The sequence below is a fragment of the Elgaria multicarinata genome, chromosome 13, assembly GCF_023053635.1.
Source record: "Elgaria multicarinata webbii isolate HBS135686 ecotype San Diego chromosome 13, rElgMul1.1.pri, whole genome shotgun sequence".
Taxonomy (NCBI): domain Eukaryota; kingdom Metazoa; phylum Chordata; class Lepidosauria; order Squamata; family Anguidae; genus Elgaria; species Elgaria multicarinata.
Window position 1 is genome coordinate 12,376,015 of NC_086183.1, and position 25,754 is coordinate 12,401,768.

General features: G+C 46.1%; 1 protein-coding gene across 1 annotated transcript in view; it reads left to right on the forward strand.

The window, feature by feature from the left end:
- The first annotated feature begins 396 nt into the window (after positions 1–396).
- SYTL1 (synaptotagmin like 1) overlaps positions 397–25,754 on the forward strand; it is a 31,298-nt gene continuing 5,940 nt past the window's right edge. Inside the window, exons 1-10 of the mRNA XM_063140468.1 lie at positions 397–763; positions 3,953–4,101; positions 6,928–7,024; positions 7,601–7,652; positions 8,555–8,597; positions 11,278–11,375; positions 12,248–12,376; positions 16,207–16,373; positions 17,605–17,707; positions 18,161–18,322. Coding sequence (XP_062996538.1) covers positions 636–763; positions 3,953–4,101; positions 6,928–7,024; positions 7,601–7,652; positions 8,555–8,597; positions 11,278–11,375; positions 12,248–12,376; positions 16,207–16,373; positions 17,605–17,707; positions 18,161–18,322 — 1,128 coding nt within the window. The 5' untranslated portion in view covers positions 397–635. The remainder of the gene's footprint in view (positions 764–3,952; positions 4,102–6,927; positions 7,025–7,600; positions 7,653–8,554; positions 8,598–11,277; positions 11,376–12,247; positions 12,377–16,206; positions 16,374–17,604; positions 17,708–18,160; positions 18,323–25,754) is intronic.

The following is a 25,754-nucleotide window of genomic DNA, read 5'->3' on the forward strand; positions in this document are numbered from 1 at the left end:
GGAATGGGGAGGGAGGAGGAAAATAGCAAGCTCAAGCACAGTTCTTGACATGACCAGCTGTGATGAAAATAGTTCAGGTAGCCTGATGAAATGGCTGCCAGATAGGTGATGTTTGGAGAGAGCCAGACTCTCTGCCTCCTTTCTGCTCCTCTTCTTCTCCCCCTCGAACCACTGTATTCTTTTGTCCCCTTTATTTGGCAATTCATAAGAGGCCTCCCTTCACTAGAGTACAACTCCCAAGATCCTTTTTGAGAACCCATGACAGTTAAGATGGTGTATATTAAAAGACATCAAACTGTGTAGTGTTTGAGAAAGAGCATCTGGTGTTTAACGTGGTTCCTTCCATGTCTTCTCCCGCCCTAAATGGCTTGTGGCCTTGTCTCTCAAAAAGTGATCAGGATGGAGAGTAGCAATCCATGGAGCATCATCTAGAACTGATGGTTCCTGCTTGAGATGTGTTCTCGTACCGATGGCAAAGAGTGGATTGATGCTACTCATCTCCTGGCTGGACCTTCCAAGTTCTACGTAGAATGCTGATGTACTGACAAGGACATACCTGGGAGGCCTTCCAGAAAGCGGCTGCGTTTAGACTCTGACGACTTTGAGTCAACACACACTCATACCAAACGCTTCCCATGGATCAAGACGTCGGCATGGATGCCTTGCTGGACCTCAGCTTCCTGACCGAGGAAGAGCAGAACGCCATTGCGGAGGTTCTCCAGAGAGACTCGCAGCTCCGGATGTCGGAGGAGGGACGGATCAGGTGAGATGGGGCCTTCCTGGTGGTGGTAGTCCCAACACAGAGAGGTGAATAGCTCGTTTAGAGAAGCCCGTAAACATGCATGGCTTCCCCAAGCACAATAGGGAGAGATTAGCAGTCTTGGGGAGGACCCCAAAGTTTGCAGAAGTACAAAAACAGTTTTAGAAATAAACTGGGGGGGGGGGCAAAGCAAGCCAATGAGGAGTGACCATGCTTAGTGGTCATGGATTGCTCATTGGTGGGTTGTGGAAATAGAATAATCTGGGAGAGGGCATGGTTAGCTGGCTGGCTGGCACTCTAAACAGGAGCTCTCCACACTGCATCATTTGTTCCAATACAAACTTATATCCCACTTACCATATCTAAAAAATGGGCCTGTCCAGACAGCAAACTAAGCCATGGTTAGGCCACTACCCTTTTGCAACGGCCGCTTTCAGAAGACACCTTAAACCATGGCTTTAACCATGGTGAATAAGGGTTTTTATTTTATTCACTGTGGTTAAAGCCATGGTTTAAGGTGTCTTCTGAACTGGGCCAACAAGTGGTTAGTGAGCATGTTTAAATCATGATTATGTAGCCACCATGGCTTGGAATGGTTCTAACAACACGCTAAGTCATGCTTCCCACGACACGCTAAGGCGTCATCTTTAGCTCAAAATGTTTAACCACCGTGGCTTAGCGCGACGTCTGAACAGGATCAATCACTCCAAGCAGTTTACAAAGAACGTTTAGATTTAAATTCATCATAACAAATACAAAAAACATCTATATAAAACATTAAAAGCAAATACTCAAAACATCATAATTAATAAGTGGACTATGCAGCACAATCATAGAAGGCCTGGGTAAAGATATGGGTTTTTAATTGGTGCATAAAGCGCCCCACGTTTGGCACCTCACGAATACCACAGGAAAGGGCATTCCAGAAGGTGGGCACCACTACACAAATGTATGAGAGATTATGAGGAATTGCAGGCCCATTTCATCTGGGCCAGCTAGGAAATCTGTCAACAGGAGGCTCACTTTATTTATTTATTTTATTACATTTATATACTGCCCCATAGCCGAAGCTCTCTGGGCAGTTTACACTGCCGGTGAAGAAAGTATTCTAAATAATTCCTCCCACTTTAAGCAAAATACACTGACTCCAGTAAATATATCTAGTGGATATCATTTCTTTTGCATCATCCCAGGTAAAAAAATAAAAAAGTGCTCCTTTGTTAACAGATGTCAGGATAAGGTTGCCGAATGGGAAGGGGGGGGGGGGAATGCAAATAAACCAGTCTGACCAGTTGTGTTTGTTTTCTTTTGCTTATGGGCCCCTTGCCAAAGAAAAGAAAGAGAAACTTCGCCAATTATTTTTCCCCTCAGCTGTTTATTTTATTTTTAGCTGTACACCTGAGGTGAATAAATAGACCTATTTTGTGCAGCCTCCAGACCAAGCTGGCTGACCAAAAGTTAAACGTTTTCCACAGAGGACTTTTCACCAACACTTCCTATTTCACAGTGATAGCAGTATTCCTCTCAGGAATATCAGCAGGCGATAGAAGTCTCTTCAGAACAAAGCTACATCATCACAAGATGTTGTTCTGAAGTGATTTCTGGATTTAAAAAGTCAAGTCTGCCAGCCAAAGGTTGCTGTGAGGAATACCATTGTCAGGATGTACGGCCAGATTTTACTTCATTTCAACCCCATGGCCCAAATATATACATTTCAGTACTTTATAGGGGTGAGGAATCCGTGGTGTCCAGATGTTCTTGTAACCCAACTCCCATCAGCCCCAGTCAGCATGGTCAATGATCACGAATGATGGGAGCTGTAGTCTAGGGTGACCATATGAAAAAGAGGACAGTTGTATCTTTAACAGTTGTATTGAAAAGGAAATTTCAGCAGGTGTCATTTGTATATATGGGGAACCTGGTGAAATTTCCTCTTCGTCACAACAGTTAAAGCTGCAGATGCCCTGATCTCTTTTAAATCTGGTCACTCTAGTACAGCTCCTGCACCTTTAACTGTGGTGATGAAGAAGGAATTTCACCAGGTTCCACACATATACAAATGACACCTGCTGAAATTCCCTTTTCTATGCAACTGTTAAAGATACACAGGAGCCCTGTCCTCCTTTTCATATTGTCACCCTAGCATGCCCATGACTGGCCATTCATGGAAGTCTCTGGGCAGATTACATGATGCTGTAGACAAACAGGACATCTCCCGTGGTTGCCCCCTTATTCTGTTCTTTTTTTTAATAAAAAATCAGAGATAAACTGGAATAAACCCCTAGTAGTACAAAATAGGCAGTGTTTAAAGCTGACATTGTGCTATGAACTTGCCAAGGAAGGACTTTCCCTGCTATCAGAGAGAGAAGAGGGTAAAATGTCTCCCTGCAACAAAGGGAGGCAGATCTGGCTTACTCCCAAGTAAGGGAGACCCTTCATTATGCTAGATTAGAGTTGTGCTTGTGATCATTTTTATTTCTTCTTCTTCTTTCTGTTAGTTTGTGCTAGTAGTTCCCCCATGTGTCTACTCAGAAGTAAGTCCCATTGTGTTCAATGTGGCTTACACCCAAGTAAGTGTGCTGAGAGTTGCAGACTTACACTACACGACTCCACCACCTACCCACCCCGCTACTTTGCACACATCCTAAGGAGGGAGGGAGGTGCTCCCTCGAATCATGTGTGCTGTTTAAAGGAGCCCTGAGAAACAGAAGGAACTTTCCCCTTGTCACCCCTCTCCTCCTGTGTAATGCAGCCCATATCAATCATGCCAAAGAACCAGGAAGTTCAACAGCCCCTGGTAAACAACGCGATTTCTCTTATGTTCTACATAAGGATCTGTATGTGAATAATTGAGTTCACTATTGTTATATAGCAAGGCTGGGGAACTTATGGCCCTCCAGATGTTGTTGGACTACAAGCTCCATCGATCTTGACCATTGGCCATGCTGGGTAGGGCTTATGGGAGTTAGAGTCCAACATATGGAGGGACATGTTCCCCAAGCCTGGTGTATAGGGTTATGTATTAAGAGACTGATGTGCAATCTTATGCATGTCTACTCAGAAGTAAGAAGTAAGATCCATTGAGTTCAATGGAGCATACTGCCAGCTACATATGCACAGGATCGCTGCCTGTGATTTTGCTCCGGGGAGCATTCCAACTTGTCTTTTTCTTTTTATCTCTCCTGCCTCAAGCAAACTGCGTGAGTCTATCTCCGATCCAAACTGTCTGAAGATCTTATCCGGAGACTGGTTCTGTGATGTCCGTTCCAAGCGTCACCGGCACAATCATTTTGGTTCGGACATTGTCCGGGCTTCGATCCGCCGAAAGAAGAAGCCCAAAGGTAGGAGACAGACACACCCGGAGGCTCTGGTTTTTGCATTGTATTGATTTATTTTAGCTTTCATAATTTGCCCAGATAACATCTGTCGTTGGGCAGATTAATGACATATAATAACAAAAAATAATGATAAACAATATAATGCTTTGCTGCCACCTGTGCAGCAAAATGCCTTCCCTAAAAAGTACTGACTGCTCATCTTGTTCCTGCCCTCCTAAATTTAGGAAAAATAAAAGGGGAACAACCATCTTTAATACCAGGAGAATTGCTTTGTAGGCTCAAACCACAGGTCTGTGAAGCCCAGCCTTCCCAACCTCAGGTGTTTTGGACAATAAACTACACCATTCCAGAATGTTGGCCTTACTGATTAGGGATGATGGGAGTTGCAGTCCAAAATCTGGAGGACACCTGATTGGGGAAAGCAGATCTAGTTTGCCGTTGTATTTCTGGCTGTGGCCAGACAGATGTTGGAACTTTACAAGCGAGGATATGCAGGTGGCCTTCTTTTATTTGTCCCTAGTAGTAGCTGGCATTTGGAGAGATACTGCTCCTGCACATGGAGATTCCATTTATTTATTTATTTTTTTAAAAATGAGCAATGTTGCAAAACAGCTAACAGGGTTGGAAGCCCTATGTGATAGGTCTTAACCCAAATCACCCTACCCGGTGCCTGTTTACACTTCCCTGTGCCTGTTTGCATTCTCCTTCCCACCTTATTGTTTACTACAACTTTATTAGATTGTAAGCCTATGCGGCAGGGTCTTGCTATTTACTGTGTTATCTGTACAGCACCATGTACATTGATGGTGCTATATAAATAAATAAATAAATAAATAATAATAATAATAATAATAATAATAAATATATTTAGTAGCTGCACCATCTAGATGCTTTGGACTACAACTCCCATCATTCCCAGACAGCATGGCTGGGAAGCTGTAATCCAACCTAGTTGAAGGTCATCAAGTTGGGAATGGTTGGTACAATTATTATTTTTTTAAAAATAGTGACATGATAATGTTCTTTGAGTTGTAGGCCTTAGCTAGACATAAGGTTTATCCCAGGATCGTCCCGGGGTCGGCCCTGCCTGCTCCTCGGATATCCTGTGTGCCATTTACATGAACAGGGATGACCCCAGGATGATCCTGGGATAAACCTAGGGCCATAGTGTTCTTGTCCTTCCCTTTTTTATTTTATTTTGTGATTTTATTAGAATGTATGCGTTATAAGAAAAGGAATGATAAAGGCGCTGGAGTATCTCCCCTACAAGAGGTTATATCAGCTGGGATTGTTTAGCTTGGAGAAGAGGAAGCTGAGGAGAGACATGATAGAGGTGTACAAAATTATGCATGGTGTGGAGAAAGTGGATAGGGAGACATTTTTGTCCCTCTCTCAAAATACTAGAACCCGGGGTCATCCCATGAAGCTGATGGGTGGGAGATCCAGGACAAATAAAAGGTTTTGTGAACCGCCCAGAGAGCTCCGGCTATTGGGCGGTATAGAAATGTAATAATAAATAAATAAATAAATAAATAAATAAATAAATAAATAAATAAGTACTTCACACAGCGCATAGTTAAGTTATGGAACTCACTACCACAGGATGTGGTGATGGCCACCAGTCTGGATGGCTTTAAAAGGGGGTTGGATAAGTTCCTGGAGGAGAAGGCTATCGATGGCTACTAGCCCTGATGGTTGTGTGCTATCTCCAGTATTCGAGGCAATAAGCCTGTGCGCACCAGTTGCTGGGGAGCATGGGTGGGAGGGCGCTGTTGCACCATGTCCTGCTTTGTTGGTCCTTGGCCAATGGCTGGTTGGCCACTGTGTGAACAGAGTGCTGGACTAGATGGACCCTCGGTCTGATCCAGCAGGGCTCTTCTGATGTTCTTATGCTTATGGCAGGGATTTGCTGCTACTGTTTCATTCTTTATAGTGAATTTCACCGGGGTTCCATTGTTGTGTTGTTTAAAAGTGGTATTTCAAAACTGCATTATTAAAAAACACACAAATCTAAACAGTTGTAGTATTTATGCCAAACACAAGTGCAGAGAATTTCGCATAAGCCTTCAGTAAAATGTGTAGTGAAAATGTTTAGAAGCAGCCTTTCTGATGTTGTTGGTTGAAAATCTAATTATCAATTCACACCAATTATAAATTGTATATAAAATGTCCAGTGTATTGTGGTTGATTCCTTGCACTTGTAGTGTTTGGGTTGAACTAACTTAAGAACATAAGAGCTTGAATTGTACTTGATGGTTTTAATTTTTGTGCCCAGAGAGCTTCGGCTATTGGGCAGTGTAGAAATGCAATAAATAAATAAATAAGAAACTTTTTGGGATTTTTTAAAAACAATGTTTGGTTATTTAGCCGAAATAACCAATGCAAATAACCAATGTTGTGCAGAGTTGGCTATTTTGAACCACCATTGCTTATCGTGTTGTGTGGAGGGCAGTGTGGGTTATTTTGTCAGCCACTGTTGGTTATTTCGTCAGCCAGAGTCACAAGGCAAGAGCGGTCAGGATAGATTTTTGGCAGCAATGGCTGATGGGATACTAGCGGGAGGACTGAGGGGGGAGAGAGGGCAGGGAATGAGTGAGTCAACTCAGCGCTGATCCTAATCCACACCATGGTTGATTATTATCATGTTGTGTGTTGAGTGCCCCCTAGATAAACAACTATTGAGCTGATTATTACCCCACTGTTGACTATTGTGTTGTCTGAACGCAGCCCATTTCTACCTGCCATGTGCATTGGTGGTGCATTGTAAATCAATAATAAATAATAATAACATTCGCTAAAAGAGATCCAACTTTCACATTGTCAAAACAGGTGAATGGGAACTGAAGCAACGAGCCAGCTTGGGCGATTTGGAGGTGATCAGTGAACCCGCCATTGAGGAAGAGAACGTGCCGGAGGCTGTGGACAGGTGAGAGGTTTTGACTTCAGATGCAGTGAACTGGATGCAGTGCTCAAGATGAGGTCTGACTAGGGCTGGATAAAGTGGAAATGACTGGGCAATGATTGTGTGAAGCAGCATGATTCTTTAAGCAGTGGAGCATTAAAGGGCCGTACATGCAATACACTAACCGACACTCATTGGTTGAGTGTGGATTGTTTTGAACCGTGGGTTGTTTGTTGAACTGTGGGTTAGCATAATGTCTGAATGCAGCATGTTTACTGCAGGGTGGGTTATCATATTGCCTGAATTCAACCAGGCAGTGTGGCTTATTAACCGCTCTGGACAACCCAACAATAAACCATGGTATCTCAAGGTGGCTTGTTTGAGAAAATAAACCAAGCTGCGTAGTTAACAAGCCATCCTAGCTGCATTCAGACAACACCACAACCCACGGTTTAAGAAACAACCCATGGTTCAAAACAACCCTCACTCAACCACTGAACAACCCCTAATCTTGCTCCTTGGACGAAGGAGAAAAACAGAATATTTTATTGAACCAGAGACCTTGCATGAAAGAATCTTCATCTCTCCGTTTCTTCATAGGATCCCTATTGACACTGTTGCTCCTGAACCACCCAGGCCAAAAGAGACCCAGGTGAGTTCACTTGGTAAAACCTATTGGGGAGAAATTAAGTACACCACACTTTCTTTTTACAGGAGGATATCTAATAATCCAAGTGTGTTGCCCCTTCATATTGTTGGGTTTTGTGTGTTTTAGAACTTGGTTGCAAAGCCCTGGAGCGATGCCAAGCACTTTTTATTTATTTATATTTATGAAAAGGAGGACAGTTAAAGGTGCAGGAGCCCTGCCCCCTTGACCAGATACAAAAGAGGGCAGGGCTTCTGCAGCTTTAACTGTTGTGATGAAGAGGGAATTTCACCAGGTGCTGCATGCCTACAAATGACACCTGCTGAAATTCCCTTTTCTATACAACTGCTTAAGATTCAGGAGTCCTGTCCTCCTTTTCATATGGTCATCTAATTTATTTTTATTTATTACATTTATATCCTGCCCTTTTTCCTCCTTAAGGAGCCCAAGGAGGCATACATAATCCTCCTCCTCTCCATTTTATCCTCACAACAACCCTGTGAGGTAGATTGGAATGAGAGTCTGTGCCTGGCCCAAAGTCTCCCAGTGAGCTGCTGTTGGCTGAGTGGGGATTAGAACCCAGATCTCCCGACTCCCAGTCCAACGCTCTAACCATTACTTCACACTGCCTCTCTTTTTAAACATGGAAAGCTGCCTTTTTTTAAAAAAAAATACCACCCAAAGCAATGGTTTTTTGCCTTTGTAATATGAGAATGTCTTGGAAAGGGTGGAGCTGACTGCTTTTCCTGATGTTTTCAGGTTGCTTCTGCACCTCTTTCTTTGGAAGAAAGGGGGACAGTGATGGGTGTGATTTGCATATGCAAATCAAAATCTGAATAGATTCCCATGGTTAGACCATCCGTACCCAATGAATTCAGCAAATTCTTTCTCTCTCTCTTGCTTTGCAGGATGTGATCCGGTTCCCGGAGCAGATGGCTGACAACAAGCCAGGTAAAAAACCCGATAAGCAACCACACCGTTAGCATGAGTATGTGAGAAACTGAGAGATGGAAGTGGGAGGGATGCAAACAAGATATGGTGTATATATGTTAGTGCATTTAATGTACTGAATGCGTTTTTGTGTGTGTTTAAATAGCCACAATTGTGGAGGAGCAGGATTGGGACTGCATGTTGCTCGTTAAATACAATAACACGTTTTTTTCTGCCGTGTCTGCTTTGGCTCAGAGACTGCACATTCCAGGGGATGCCATGTAGATTAGGGTGACCATATGGAAAGGAGGACAGGGCTCCAGTATCTTTAAAGTTGTATAGAAAAGGGAATTTCAGCAGGTGTCATTTGAATGCATGTAGCACCTGGTGAAATTTTGTCTTCATCTTAACAGTTAAAGCTGCAGGAGTCCTGCCCTCTTGACCAGATACAAAAGAGAGGAGGACACCTGCACCTTTAACTATTGCAACAAATAGGGAATTTCACCAGGTGCTGTATGCTTACAAATGACACCTGCTGAAAATCCCTTTTCTCTACAACTGTTAAAGATACAGGAGCCCTGTCACCCTAGTATAAGGCAGCCTCCTGCCTTAGACATTATGGCACTCTTCAAATACTTGAAAAGTTGACACACATAGGAGGGCCAGGATCTCTTCTCGATCCTCCCAGAGTGCAGGACACGGAATAATGGGCTCAAGTGACAGGAAGCCAGATTCCAGCTGGACATCAGGAAAAATGTTTTATTCTGGTTGTGCTTTTTATATTGTATTGTGTATTTGTGCTTTTAACCTGTTGATTGTCTTACTATGATTTTAATTTTTGTGAACCGCCCAGAGAGCTTCGGCTATTGGGCGGTATAGAAATGTAATAAATAAATAAATAAATAAATACTTCCTGACTATTAGAGCAGTACGATAATGGAACCAGTTACCTAGGGAGGTTGTGGGCTCTCCCACACTAGAGGCATTCAAGAGGCAGCTGGACAACCATCTGTCAGGGATGCTTTAAGGTAGATTCCTGCCTTGTAGGCCCCTTCCAACTCTACTATTCTATGATTCTAACTCTCCTCTGCACAATGTTGATATTCTGCATGGAGTGTTTTCCAAAAAACCTCCACCATTGCATGGAGCTTTTCCACTAGACAACACATTTCCTCAACAGTGGTGTAAAAACTCCACAGTGGAGTGCTAAAACCATAGTTGAGAAACGTGTTGTCTGTACTGAGCCACTATTTTGCATCTGGATCCACATGATGGATATTGGGGGGGTCTAGTACAATACAAAGCCCAAGGTCTGCCCACCTTTGACTCATCAAAGGCCCCACCAACTGGCAATGCCTTGAAGCTTTGGAGATCTCACCAGGCATTATCCATATATTTCCAAGCCTCATGAGGACTAGAAACTCCCCCCATACTTCTTTTAACAACACAAAACAATGCTGGGATTTGCTACTTAGCTAAGACACCGAGCTACAAATTGGGAAGTCCCTGCTTCGAATCGGTACATTCATGGTAATGTGTCTTGGCTAAGACCGCCGCTTCTTAGTCCTCTGATCTGTAATACCATGCCAGGGTTGTTGTTAGGATTACAGCAAGATAATGTATGTGAAGGACTTTGAAGACTTGGAACTACTATTATACAGTTCCTGGATACTAATAGCAAAGCCGTTCTCCAAGTGTGGATCCTTAGATAATCCAAATGGCATCATTGGTGCACAAAAGAGAGTTATCAGAAGGCTTGGTGGATTCCCAAGGTTTGCATACGTACAAAACAATTTTAGGGGTGGGGGGGAATTCTAAACAGGGGGTCGGGAAACCAGAACAGCTAATTGAGGACGGAGCATGCTCACTGGCCATGGGGAATGGAATGGAATATCCTGGTAAAAGAATGGCAGGCTGGAATTCTGAATAGGTACAGTGAGGCAGGTGGCTACTAGGAGGAGGGCCTTCTCTGCTGTGGCACCCCGGTTGTGGAATGAGCTCCCCAGAGAGGTCCGCCTGGCGCCTACACTGTACTCCTTTCGTCGCCAGCTGAAGACCTTTTTATTCACTCAGGATTGTAACACTTAATTTTAACTTAAATTTAAATTATACTGTTTTAACTCTGTATTTTAACCTTATATCAATTTTGCTGCGTGGTTTTATCCTGGTTGTGCTTTTTATATTGTATTTTGTATTTGTGTTTTTAACTTGTTGGTTGTTTTATGATGGTTTTAATTTTTGTGAACCGCCCAGAGAGCTTCGGCTATTGGGCGGTATAAAAATGTAATAAATAAATAAAATAAATAAATAAATACAGAGCAAGCCCAAGACATTTTGCTGCCTGAGGCAAAGGACAAGATTGTTCTCTCTCCCATTCTACGTACAAACCTAGAATGGCAGATGGATCAGCACCCTCCACTGCCCTTGAAGGCAGCAGGCTAACTTAGGGGGCGCAAAGCAGGCCGCGTGGCCGACAATTCTCTCCTCCCAACACCTTGCTACTGCATCCCCGCAATTGCTGCCTGGGGGAACTGCTTCACTTTGCCTAATAGTAGGACCGGCCCTGCACACTTGTGCTACGTATTATGACAATAGTAGGGCCAGCCCTGCATACTGCATGCTTGTGCTATGTATTATGATTTGCTGAATTTCCAAGTTCCAGGCCTTACCGGCTCATTCCCCCCCCCCCCCCTTTCCACAGAGATAAGCGACTCATTTAGTAGCCTGAGTTCGGAGGCTGAGGAGGAGGAAGAGGAACAGCGGACCAATGCAGCACCAGCCATCACAGTCACGACACAGGTATGAAGGCCCAGGGCGTTGCTAGGCAACGTAATCCCGGCTGTCCACTTGACTGCTGTCCAAATCAAGGCAAGGCCTGAAGAAACGTGAGCCCAAGTGAAAAGCTGGTGAATGGGACTTGGGCCGCTGGGTTAAAAATCCTTTTCGGCCCTAAACAAACCCAACGGCCAGTTCTCATTCTCATTTCCCATTCTGAAAAATGGGAATAAGAGTTAGCGCACTTATGGGGGTCTTTTTGAGGGTGGATGACAGAAAACGTTTCCAACTGCAAGTCCTTTGGATCACGTGGCTCTGAATAAATCATATATATTGGCTTCCTGCCCCCCATATTGCAAACTGCTCTGCTGCTGAAGGTGGATTTAACTGGTCCCTGGGGGCTGTATATTTCTTTTATTGTTATGTCTGTTCCTGTTATTGTGTTTCTGTTGTTGCTGTGTCTTTAACTGTTTTAATGGATTCATGTTTATGTTTTTAATCTCTGTTTTATTATTGTTAGCTGCTTTGAGTGCCATGTTTGGCAGAAAGGCAGGATATAAATGTAATTAATAAATAAAACAAGTTCCAGCCATGGCTACTGCAGACAGACGGAAAGACAGACGCACAGAGAGAGAGAGAGAGAGAGAGAGAGAAGAGGTGGTTGTCTGAACATCAGTGCCAAGCATGAGATTTGCCGCAGTCAGGCTTTTTGCACTCTACAGATCTAAGGTTTTTTGGCCTCTTTTATAGCACTCAGGATCCAGCATTGCTATCTTAGCATGCAACGTCCCTGAAGCTCAAAGCCTACGAGATTTGACTCAAATTCACAGGGTGCCGTGTGTAGAAAGGTTGTGAGAATAAGCTCCGTCCTCCCCTGCTTGTTTTGTATCCTTTAGAGCAACAGGAGTCTTGAAAACGGCCAGGAAGGAGCGTTGGCTTCATCGCCTCTGAAGAAAAACGTGATGAGCCCCCTGAATAAAATGCTGAGCACCAGCTCCTCGTTCTCCAGTCTAAGCTCGTCCACGGTATGTGATGTGGTTATGGTTGTGTGGGGTGGGTGGGTGGGGGTTATTGGCAGCGGCTCAATTTATTTATGTATTCATTTACTGCATTTCAATACCACCCCATAGCTGAAGCTCTCTGGGCGATTCACGAAAGTTAAAGCCGTAAAATACAACACGTATAAAATTGCTATTGCAATATGATCAGGGGTCTGGAAACAAAGCCCTATGAAGAGAGACTGAAACAACTGGGCATATTTAGCCTGGAGAAGTGAGAATTGGGGGGAGACATGATAGCGCTCTTCAAATACTTGAAAGGTTGTCACACAGAGGAGGGCCAGGATCTCTTCTCGATCCTCCCAGAGTGCAGGACATGGAATAACGGGCTCAAGTTGAAGGAAGCCAGATTCCGGCTGGACATCAGGAAAAGCTTCCTGACTGTGAGAGCAGTACCACAATGGAACCAGTTACCTAGGGAGGTTGTGGGCTCTCCCACCCTAGAGGCCTTCAAGAGGCAGCTGGACAACCATCTGTCAGGGATACTTTAGGGTGGTTTCCTGCATTGAGCAGGGGGTTGGACTGGATGGTCTTATAGGCCTCTTCCAACTCTACTATTCTATGATTCTATGATATAAAACTGTAATATTAAAAGTGCAACCAGAATAAAACCAAACAGCAATGCAGAGATTTAAAATACGGATTTAAAGCAGCAAGTAAAAAAACAACAACTAGGATGGTAAAATGTTTTTTAAAAACTGGGAAAGAGTATAATGTAGGCGCCAGGCAAACTTCTCTAGGGAATGCATTCCACAGCCAGGGTGCCACAGCAGAAAAGGCCCTCCTCCTGGTAGCCTCCCACCTCACTTCCTTTGGCAGAAGCTCACGGAGAAGGGCCACAGAAGATGATCTTAGTGTCCAGGGAGGTACATAAGGGAGGAGGCGATCCTTCAGATACCTTGCCCCAAGCTGGGACAGCCTTCAGTGCAGAGATGGGAAATGTGCAGCCTTTCATATGTTTTGGCCTACAGCTGACATCAACCCTTGCCAGCATACCCAATAGTATTTTATTCAGGAGGCTCAACAGGGGTTGCACTCCCCCTGAAGGAGCAGGATTGTAGCTTGGGGATTCTCCTAGAACCATCTTTGTCACTTGAGGCACAGGTGGCCTCGGTGGCACGGAGTGCCTTCTACCAACTTCGGTTGGTGGCCCAGCTACGCCCCTATCTGGACAGGGATAACCTAGCTTCAGTTGTCCATACTTTGGTAACTTCCAAATTAGATTACTGCAACACCCTCTACATGGGGCAGCCTTTGAAGACGGTCCGGAAACTGCAGCTTGTGCAAAATGCGGCGGCCAGATTGATAGCTGGAACAGGGAGGTTTGAGCATATAACACCGATTCTGGCCCGCTTGCATTGGCTGCCTATATGTTTCCGAGCCCAATTCAAGGTTCTGGTCTTAACCTATAAAGCCCTACATGGCTTGGGACCACAATACCTGATGGAACGCCTCTCCCAACATGAACCTACCCGTACACTGCGCTCAACATCTAAGGTCCTCCTCCAAGTGCCTACTCCGAGGGAAGCTCGGAGGATGGCAACAAGGGAGAGGGCCTTCTCAGTGGTGGCCCCCCGACTGTGGAATGATCTTCCCGATGAGGCTCACCTGGCGCCAACGTCGTTATCTTTTCGGCGCCAGGTCAAGACTTTTCTCTTCTCCCAGGCATTTTAACAGCATTTAACAATGTTAAGTTTGTTTTTAATGGACCCCAGAATTGTTGCTTTTAAATGGATACTGTTGTTGTTTTTATACTGTTTTTATGTTTTTTAAATTTTTTGTATACTTTTAATGTCTACTATTTTTAATTTTTGTAAACCGCCCAGAGAGCTTCGGCTGGGGGGCGGTATATAAATGTAATAAAATAAATAAATAAATAGTGAGGGAAGCTGGGAATTGTAGGCCAGCATTTCTGGAGGGCCAGTTTGTCCACCCCTACTGAACTGAGCAGACATGACCATCCCCTGACATCTCTGTTCATTGTCCTTCCTTCTTCCTGCCCCTCCTCTCCAATGTTTGGCTCATTATTCCTGCCCCTCTAGGACTATCCGGTTTCTCAGAACTGAGAGGTGGGTCTCCCTGAAGACCACTTCTACTGGAGGCACAAGCAAAGGCAGCAAAAATGGCAGCAAGAAAGATGGGGAGGGGAGTGGACAAAACTGTACAAAGAAAAGAGAGGTGTATAAACGGACCCACCTCCGTCTGGTTTCTCTGGGCACTTGGTGATCCGCCGCCCCTGCTTGCTCCACACACACCCCCCCCACAACCCTCTTACAAGCCACTAGCCTTTACCGGACCCATCCTCAAGTGCCTGGCAGCCAACTGTCCTTTTGGCAAATCTTCATTTTGTGTGAAAACAGCGATTGGTGTTTTTTCCATAAATCAAATCTTACACAAATGGCAGCCGAGAAGCAGCCATTTATGCCGGTAATGATCCATTTACACTTTTATTATTGCTGCCATTTGTGTAAGATTTGATTTATGGAAAAACGCAAGTTGCCATTTTTATGCAGAATGTCTCATGCAAGCAGGGTCTGGGAGGCTGGGGGTAGGGGAATCCACCGGACTCCTGGACCCAATCAAGCACTCGTGCCAGCCATAATGAATAGCATGGGAAAGGGGGGGTTCTAAAATGTTATAGCATGACCTGGGGCAGTCATCCGATCCATGCGCAGAAGAGGTCTTATTTCTGAAATCGCTGAAGGACTCCTTAGAAGTGCCACTAGGGGAGGATCTACACAGCGTCCTGAAGGCGTTTGTGTGCACCTCAAAACTCCTTGTGTAGATCCTGCCTACCTGGCCAGAAGAGGCAGTGACAGCGGCGGCGGCCCCGCATCGCCCCTCGCGGGGACGGGGCGAAAAGTTCCCAGGGCTCCTGTCAGATGCGAGGAGGAACGGCTCCGAGTGAGTGACACTGTTGGTGCCTAGAGCGTCCTTGCCGCCGCCGCCCACCTCCCCGCCCACCTCCTGCTGCCGGCGAAAGAGCCACCCAGGTCGGAGAGCTCGGCGGAAGAAGGCAGGGCGGCGGCTTCTTCCGCCTAGCCCTCCGACCCGGGTGGCTCTTTCGCCGGCAGCAGGAGGTGGGCGGCGGCGGCAAGGACGCTCTAGGCACCAACGGTGTCACTCACTCGGAGCCGTTCCTCCTCGCATCTGACAGGAGCCCTGGGAACTTTTTGCCCCGTCCCCGCAAGGGGCGATGCGGGGCCGCCTCCGCCTCCTCCTCCTCTTCTGGCCAGGTAGGCAGGATCTACACAAGGAGTTTCGGGGCGCACTGGAGGCGCACGCAAGCACCTTCAGGACGCTGTGTAGATCCCCTCCAGAACTCTGCTGCAATGAATTGATCCCACAGGTACATTGGTTGTAGTGCCCTCCAATTTCAAAACTTAGGTTTCACATTTTAGTGAGCACCAATGAAAAGAGCATGTTTTGTTTTGAACTGAGTACATTTTGTGGATACTGAGCAGTTCTTGGTTTGTTTGTTTCATATTTGCTTGTATAGACTCATTATGGAGAGACTTTTAAGAACTTTGGGTCCACCATGAACTTGCCTTCTCTCGGGGGAAGCTGGTGGATATTCCATTCTGGGTTTTAGTTACTGCCAGCCAGGAAGGAGCTATCCAAGGTGCTGGTCCAGCACCTTGGATATCTCTTTTAGACTCCTGGCTGGTTGTAACTAAAACCCAGAATGGAATATCCGCCCCACTGCAGTCAGATTCACTAGCCTCCCCTGACTTCTCCCCATGACCTTGTATTCAGATCCCGTCTCTTCCTATTTTGACCCTCCTGCTTTGTTTCAGATGAGCGGCAGCACAGTGAGCATATTCAGTGACAATGATATTGGGAACGTGGAAGTTCGCGGCTGCATCCAGTTCTCCCTGCAGTACGACTCCATGAAGAAGGAGCTGCAAGTTCAAGTCATCCAGTGTCGAGACCTCGCCGAAGCCAAGAAGCAGCGGTCAGATCCGTAGGTTTGGGGCCGGAGCTTGCTTTTCGCTGTCCTCTGTTCCACGCCATTCCATGCCATCCCTCTGATTCATTGAAAAGGAAGAATGTCATGGGTGGGTGGCTTTTAAGGGAAACAGAAATCCTCCCGAGGACTTTCAAGGGACTTCTGTCAGCTGCAAGTATTGCTACAGTACAATGCTGTGTAACTATATCCCTCCCTCTAATAGCAAACTCAGATGGCGAGTGCTGACAGAAATGAAGCCAAAATGAGGCCACTGAAAGGCGAGGAGGTCCTGGTATGCTCTGGGGAATCCTGGGGTTTGCAGAAGTACACATGAAAAAGAAAAGCCTAAAGGGGCAACCTCTCCAACCCTTAAATCCCTATGAATTGTGAGCAAATTCGATGGCTTCTAGGTGCCATGAGTGGTGGAGTGTCTGTAAGAAAAGAAAAACAAAGGAAGGAGGACGTGGAAATGGTCTACTTGGATCCCTTGAGGCTCGTAGTATCCTTGGGAAGGGCATGTCTGGCTTGAACTTGGAACAGGAGCGTTTCTCTTAGAGATGAGGACACACTGCAACCTTTTATTGCAGTTCCCACTGGTACGCTAAAGTGGCTGTCCTATATTCACTCAGGGGCTGTCTGATATTCACTCAGATCCATTGACTGATATCGCTCAAGTATTGTCTGATCTGGCATGGGACCTTCTCAGCCAAAAAAGGTTGTCTGCTACAACCTCCTCTTGGTGCTCATATCATTGAATGGGACAGCACCCTCTAGCAGGCACCTTGTAGTGCAACTTCCCTTGCACACAGTAGGAAAACCCAAGAAATTTCAGCAGAATTAGGATATCCAGGAGTTTTTAAAGAATGGAATTACTGGGGGAAAGCACGGGAGACATGCAGGAGGTTAATGACGTCTTCAAAAAGACCCACGAACTTCCATGAGTGGCCAGTCACAACTCTAGATCTATCTTCATTGCGTTTTCATGCTTTTATTCATTTGCCTCTACTTCTCTCTTAATTTCCCCCTCCCTCCGTCAACCTGTCTTCTGCTTCTCTTCTCCTCTCTTTCTCCTTTGCTTACCAGAACAGGCGATGGTAGCAATTTTAGGGTGGCTCACTTTAGGGAGGATCGCACCGTAGTTGTGAGTCAAGACCCACAGCTGTGATCCTAGACAAGGGAAAAGAATTGTGGCATCGCCCTCATGGTGACCTGCATTGCTTTTTCGTTTCCTCCCTCTCCCTTGCAGGTATGTCAAAACCTACCTCCTTCCTGACAAATCCAATCATAGCAAGAGGAAAACTGTCGTCAAGAAGAGGACACTCGACCCCATCTTCAACGAGACCCTTAAGGTGAGGAGGGAGAATCTTTTTCAGCCATAGGTCCTTTTGCAGCCATAGGTGCAAAAGCGTAACATTTTAAAGTGGAATGTAGACCTGGGGTTCCAATCCAGCATTCTGGGATTCCCCTGATGGCCACGCTTCCTTCCCTCCAAACACTTGTCACTTGGTGGTTTCTCAGCTTTGGGGCAGGTTGTTTTCTCTATTCCAAAACCAATTGAAATAATAATTTAAAGAAGCCTTTACGAATCCTTGAAAGCCTGGGGGAGAGAGAGCCTGGTGGATCGCTCCTGGGAGGAAATTCCACAATTTCCTTCAAGGTAGCTTCCCGAAATTTGATGGAAAGGGTGAAGTGCTCCAATGGGGCTTCCAGACCTTGAGATCCATCTTTTTGCACGCTGGACTATGGGCATGTTCAAAAGTTTTATTTGTCCTCCCCTCCCCTCTTTCAATCCCGGTCTGCAGTACAAGATTGACAAGGCTGGTCTGCATGGCCGGATCCTGAACCTGTCTGTCTGGCATCATGATGCCTTGAGCCGAAACCTTTTCATGGGAGAGGTAGAGGTCGGGTTGAATGCCTGGGATTGGAGCAACACAGGTCCGCAGTGGTTCAACCTCCAGCCCAGGGTGAGTCTCCTTTGCTTACAAGTATACCTTGTTTTCCTTTCCACTCTCCTTTGTTTTTGTCCCGTTCCCTCTGAGGGGCTGCCTTCACGATGCTGGGCTGGCGCCGCCTCCCTTCAAAACCCCATGGTTTTCATCTCCCGAGGTGGTGTCGGGTAATCCCGGTGCCGAGGAAAGAGTGTGGGGTTTGCCTAGAAAAAATACAAGTGCGAAAGCAAGGAAAACCCTGTAGGGGAGTAAAAAATAGCCAAAGGCAAGGGCGGAACCAAGTAATCTTCAACAATAATATTAGTAAAAGTTTTATTAAAGTGCCAGGCACTTTAATAAAACTTTTACTAATATTATTGTTGAAGATTACTTGGTTCCACCCTTGCCTTTGGCTATTTTTTACTCCCCCTAGAAAATTTCAGGCTGAAACGTGTCGGGCTTCTCAACCTAATATATATATATATATATATATTAAAAAATTCAGCCTCTTGAGAACTCGTTTCTCCCCTTCTTTGCACAATATGTATTTACAATATGCATTTTAAATGCTTACAGCCCCCTGAGAAAGGCCTAGAAAAAATACAGGCTGAAACGTGTCGGGCTTCTCAACCTAATATAAAAAAATAAAATTTCAGCATCTTGAGAACCCGTTTCTCCCATTTTTTTGCACCTCCCATTTTTGCTTTTGGTTTCCAGCAACCATTCAGGTACCGGAACAGCCACACACACATACACGCCCTCTTCCTGGTGGAAGACGACCAATTGCTGGTCGCCTTCCACCAGGAACTACCCCCGGATTGGCCCCGTAGTAACGTCAGATGGTGGGAAAGCCTTACTGACATCTCTCCCATTGAAAAAGTCGTGGGAAGTCCCCAACTTTTTCAATGTGTAGCTTCATGGGAAAGCCTTGCGGTGGCTGCAAAGCTGCAACTGCATTGTATAGCTGACACACCATAGATCTGCAGCCACTGCGGGGCTTTGTTAGCAGAACTAAAAAAAAAAAAAAAATGAGACTCTACCACCCGCCCCCACCCCCACACAAGGCTTTGACACGCACACCTCCCTCAGGCTAAGCACCACCATTTAAATACCTGAGGAAGGGGTAAAAAAAAGGAAAGTATAACCTTTCCCTTATAGCAGAGGGAAAAGGTAAGGAGATTTGGAAAAGGCTTTTCTGTGAATATAGCAGGCTGGAGGTTTCATGTAATGTGTTTATTTATGAACCAATAGAGCAGGAGACACAGCCAAACTGACACGTGGTTTTAGGGTAGCAAAATAAAGAAAACGTTTATTGTTGTTTACAATTCTTAGTTCCTTTAAATTCGATTCCAATCCTGCCTGTTCTTAAGAATACTGGTAGTAGTAAATCTAATAATAACAACCCTTAGTCCTGAAATTTTCAATGGGGAGCGGTATAGAAATACTGTAAATAAATAATAATAAATAACTCGGGCTACAGGTCTGGATCTGGAGCTAAAGAGTTAATGTGTACCTGAACAAGGTGTGTGTGTGGGGGGAATTGCTGGGGTGTTTGCTTCTCTCTTTCCTGTCTCCTCCGCTCTACTTCCTCCTCCTCCTTCTTGTTCCCTGCCTCATGGGTTGCTGACCCCATGGCTGAACTGAGCCATCCTACCCTAGGATGGAAAGTGACTCATTCCTAAAGTAAAGTTTCTTCCATACCACCACTGGAGTGATTCTTTTGTCGACACGCGTGGCTACTCACAGGGAGCTGATTCGGATGACAATAGGCTTTCTCCGCCTATAGGCAGCCTCTGACTTCCTCTTGCCGTGAGGAATGGCATCCTTCATTGCACACACACACCCCGCCCCAGCAGAGGGGCCTTCACAGGGCGGCAGGGGCGGATGTTTATATGTTTAATGTTTATGTTGGATTTAGTCTCATGTAGCACCTGCTGCATCCGGACCGCGCATAATGGGAGAAAGAGTTCCCTAGCACCAGACGGGGAGCTTTGCTTGCACGTGTGGTGGGGAATAACTGAATTCAGGGCCTGATTCTCCCAGGTGGGCGTTCGTGTGATCCAAGGTTCCTCCGCAAAGAAAACGAGATGCCAAAAATGACTCTTCTAGCCGCCTCCTGGATGACTTAGAGTTCCATACACAGGGGTTTTGTGCGGAGGAGTGTTCGATTCTGTGAGCTCCCAGCTTAGGCTTGAAGTGGAACAGCCCAGGCACAGGCTTACAACCTTGACAAGGACTAGACTCTTTGTTTTGCAACCAGGGTTAGAAAACACGGCTGCCCCAAATCCTTCTCTTCCTGCCTTCAGTTTCACCAGGTTTTGTGTTATGCTGGGTCAGGAGTTTGGCTTCTGTAGGTTTATGGCTGTCAAGGATAAAAATCCACGTTGGTTTATTTATTTATTTTTATATTTATTTATTACACTTATATACTGCTCCCATAGCCAGGGCTCTCTGGGCGGTTTACAGAAATTCTAAAATTGAGGTAAAAACAAGTATACAAGATTTAAAACACAGTACATACACACATAAAGCATTAAAAGTCGATTAAAAACATGTGGGTAATTAGGATGTGCCGCCATATGCCTGGGCAAAGAGGAAAGTCTTAACCTGGCGCCGGAAAGATAGCAGCGTTGGTGCCAGGCGAGCCTCATCAGGGAGATCATTCCACAGTCTGGGGGCCACCACCGAAAAGGCCCTATCCCTCGTTGCCACACTCCGAACCTCTCTCGGAGTAGGCACCCGGAGGAGGACCTTAGATGTTGAACGTAGTGACCGGGTATATTCACGTCGGGAGAGGCGTTCCGTCAGGTATTGTGGTCCCAAGCCGTGTAAGGCTTTATAGGTCAAAACCAGCACCTTGAATTGGGCTCGGAAACATACAGGCAGCCAATGCAAGCGGGCCAGAGCAGGTGTTATATGGTCAGACCTTCTGTAAGGCAACTTTGTTTTATTGAGCGTAATGCAGCTGCACGGACAGGGTCTTGCAGGCAAAGACGTTCTCAACTGGCCGTGTGAAAAACAGGTATATTTGTACATATTATCATCTTAACTAATTAGCAGTTCGCAAAGTTCTAAAGCAAAACAAAGACAGACCAATGAAAACTTACTTCATTCTACCTTATCAACAGGTGGCCCATAACTCTTCTAGCAATGTCAGATTGACCTGGATGGTCAGTTCTCTTTATTATACTAGCTTATTTGTCTCATACTATGTCAAAAAGGTATTGGCAGTTAAAAATTCCAATTAAGCCTTACAGCACATTCAGGTGCATACATCAGTCCATTCCCATCATGCAGTTCACTTGCAAGAACCAAACTGCATACAGAGGCCTACATAAGCAGCAGGTATATCAAGGCTTGTGGGTTTGCTTTCTCATGGCCAAAGTGTTGATTTCTGCAGTGGCAGGGCTCAGCTGGGTTCTAATGTCACTGCCTCCCAGTTGTTAAGGAGGGCCTATGGCTCAGTTGGGAAGAGTACTTGCTTTGCATGTTGAAGGTCACAGGTTCAATCCCCCACAGAGCCAAGACGACTGTTGCTTCTTTTGCAATGCCACTGTTTCAAGATTGCAAAATAGTCGGGGCTGTGTGTATGCTGCAATCCAGCTGAAGCACAGGAAGAGTACAAAAGAAAAAGCAGTCCTGGGCCTCCAACTTGGGTAGCAGAACCAGCAAAGAACTCTGCTTGAGACCCCGAGAACAGCTGACAATCAAAGTATGCACAACTGGGCTAGATGTTCCAATGGTTCATTTCAGGGTAAGGCAGCTCCTTACATGCTTGCTGCTATTGGCCTTGTGTGTGTGGCTCAGTGTGACAGAGCACCTGGGCCAGATCTACACGTCGATTCGAAGGCGCACTCCAGACGCAGGCCAGCGCCCCGAAGCTCCACGTATAGACCCTGCCTTTGAGAGGCGGGAAAAGACGCCTTTTCTATTCTCCTCAGTTCTCAACGGGGAGATTCCCAGCTGCTGGTGATCAGCTCGGGATTGTAATACTGAGCGCGCTTACACGCAAGTAAATCCTGTTGAACCCAATTGGGCTTCTGAGTAGACATGTATATAGGATTGCCTTGCTCGTGTCAGGTGTGTGTGGGGTCAAAACAGAGGGGCATTTCCCTTAAAAGGCGGGAAATGTCGCTATTTTGGAGTTGTGATTGGCGACAGCATAAATTGCCAGTTCTCCCGGTCGCTGCTGCTGCTCCCTCCCTCCCTCCCTCCCTCTCTCTCTCTCTCTCTCTCTCTCTCTCTCTCTCTCTCTCTCTCTCTCTCACACACACACACACACACACACACACTGTTCAACCAGCCGCTGCCTCCCCTCCCACGCCCTGGTCTCTCCACGGTAACAGCAGAGCAGCAGCGTTGCGGGTGAACGCGAGGAGTTTCCCGGATGAGCAAGGCAATCCTATATACATGTCTACTCAGAAGCCCAATTGGGTTCAACAGGATGTACTTGCGTGTAAGCGCGCTCAGTATTAGAATCCCGAGCTGATCAACAGCAGCTGGGAATCTCCCCGTTGAGAACTGAGGAGAATAGAAAAGGCGTCTTTTCCCGCCTCTCAAAGGCAGGGTCTCTACGTGGAGCTTCGGGGCGCTTGCCTGCGTCTGGAGTGCGCCTTCGAATCGACGTGTAGATCTGGCCCTGCTTAGCATGCAGAAGGTCCCAGGTTCAATTCCTGGCATCTCCTGGTAGGACAGGAAAACCTCCCGCCTGCAACCCCAGAGAGTGCTGCAAGTCCGCGTCGACAATACTAGACTAGATGGACCAAGGGTCTGACTCAGTGACCCTGTTCAGACGATATGCTAAGCCATGAGAGTTAAGCATTTTGAGCTAAACATTATGGCTTAGCGTGTTGTGTAAACATTATGGCTTAGCATGTTGTGTGAACGCTTACTAATCATGGTAGCTACGTAACCACAGTTTAAACCCGCTCACAAAGCATTTGCTGCAAAAGGGTGAGCAGCCTAAACATGGTTTTGTGCGTTGTCTGAACAGGCCCAGTATAAGGCAGCTTCCTGTATAAATACATAGATAGAATGTTAAGGTGTGAGTAGTGATTTGTGAGTAGTGATTTGTGTCACTTATCAGATATTAGGGGGCTGTCTAAACAGCGTGTTTGCTACACAGTGGCTGTGAATCGGCACTGCGTCTGTTATATGATGTAGCTACTGATTCGCTTCCACCGTGGGGCAAAGGGGTGAAGATGAGCATTGGAGTAGTCTGGGACTTTGCCCGACTTTTCCTGCTGGAGTGAGGTCAACACAGCTTTTCTGCTGTCTGTCCTTGCTCCAGCACCGCGTCGGAGGCGTTCCCAGGTGGAAGGTCGCTGGAAGCCCTGGACCTGTGAGCCCAATGGCTGCCGCCCGCATCGGGATTACCTGATGCCACCCTGCAGCAGCAAAAGTGCAGTTTTTTTTTTTAAAAAAAGGAGGAGCAAATGGGTGCTGTCAAGGCAGCCCATAGGCTGGATCCAGATTTAGCCATGCTTAGAGTAGCCCCATTAAACCAGGTTATTTGAAGGAATGCCTCCTCCCATATGTACCTACCCGGACCTTAAGATCATCTACAAGGGCCCTTCTCCGTGAGCCCCTGCCAAAGGAAGTGAGGCAGGTGGCTACTAGGAGGAGGGCTTTCTCCGCTGTGGCACCCCGGGTGTGGAATGAGCTCCCCAGAGAGGTCCGCCTGGTGCCTAAACTGTACTGCTTTCGTCACCAGCTGAAGACCTTTTTATTCACTCAGTATTTTAACACTTAATTTGAACTTAAATTTAAATTTTACTGTTTTAACTCTGTATTTTAACCTTATATCAATTTTGCTGCGTGGTTTTATCCTGGTTGTGCTTTTTATACTGTATTTTGTATTTGTGTTTTTAACCTGTTGGTTGTTTTATGATGGTTTTAATTTTTGTGAACCGCCCAGAGAGCTTCGGCGGTATAAAAATGTAATAAATAAATAAATAAATAAATAAATAAATAAATAAATAAATAAAATTAAAATCAATGGGACAAGTTAAACTAATTTTAACTCTTGTCAGTTTTAGTGAGCCTATTGTAAGAATTACTTAATCTGGTCCCAGCCTTGCAGGGCCAGCAAATCTTATGCTTTTCTCTCTCTCTCCACCCCCACCCCCCGTGGGTGGCTGCACTGCTCCCACAGGGCATTCTGGGAAATTTTCAAATGGTGGGGGGCCTCTACCTGCACACCACTAGGGTATAAAAAAAAAGGCCTGAAAGAGCAGGCAGGTGGGCCCAATCCCCACACTCTGCACCAGCCCAAGTGAGCCTCTCTAGGCCACTCCGATCCTGCGCTACTGCCCAAGGATGTCGGGTTCTTCCTCTAGCCCTAGGAACTTCGGACGTGTGGCTGTATTTCAGACTGCAGCTCTCCAGCCGGGGACTAGTGTCCAAATATAATTGCCAATAGTCTGTTTGTGTCCTGCACTCCTGCAAAGCCCACTGGCAGACTGGTGTAGGAGACGGAGAGGCAAGCTGGGTGAGCATGTGCCTCCTGCTTATCCCAGTGAAGATCCCCACGGCGCAAAGGGTGCCCTAAGGCATTTCTCCAAAGGGTGCTTTGTGGGGACTTGGTGTCCACACAGTTGATCCTTACAACCCAAGAGTCTGCTTTGCTGTTCCGCCATAGTCTAAAAGAATTGCTGTGTCAGTAACAGGTGGCGCAAGTGACACGGGAGGAATGTTACACAAACTGTTGCACCCTTCCCCCCGGTGTACCGCTTCCTCTTTAGCGTTTCAACACTTTTTTTTTTTTATGGAGCGTCACCCAGAAGAGGGCTCAGCTGGGGGAAGAGACATGTGCTTGCAGGGCCAGCCCTACGGTTAAGCAGAGTGATGTGGCCACCTCAGGCAGCAGATGCTGGGTGCTGAGGAGGGGGCCGTGGCCCAGCATTCCAACCAGCACTGGGCAGCAGGGTCTAGCCATCATTGAATTTCCCACAATGCACTGCAACACTGGGGGCATTGTGGGGAATTAGAGTAGCAGACAGTCCATGTCCGGGCCCAATTCAAAGTGCTGGTATTAACATTTAAAGCCCTAAACGGCTTGGGGCCAGGCTATCTGAAGGAACGCCTCCTCCCATATGTACCTGCCCAGACCCCAAGGTCATCCTCAGGGGCCCTTCTCTGTGAGCCCCTGCCAAAGGAAGTGAGGCAGGTGGCTACCAGGAGGAGGGCCTTATCTGCTATGACACCCCGGCTGTGGAATGAGCTCCCTAAGGAGGTTCGCCTGGCACCTACACTATATTCTTTCAGATGCCAGATGAAGACCTTTTTATTCTCTCAGCATTTTAACAGTCTATAAATTCAATTTTAACTTTGCTGTTTTAACTTTGTATTTTAAATTTGTATTTCTGCACTGCTGCTGATTTTATCCTGGTTGTGCTTTTATATTGTATTTTATATCATGTTTTTATAATGTTTGTTTTATACTTTGAATGGTTTTAATTTTTGTGAA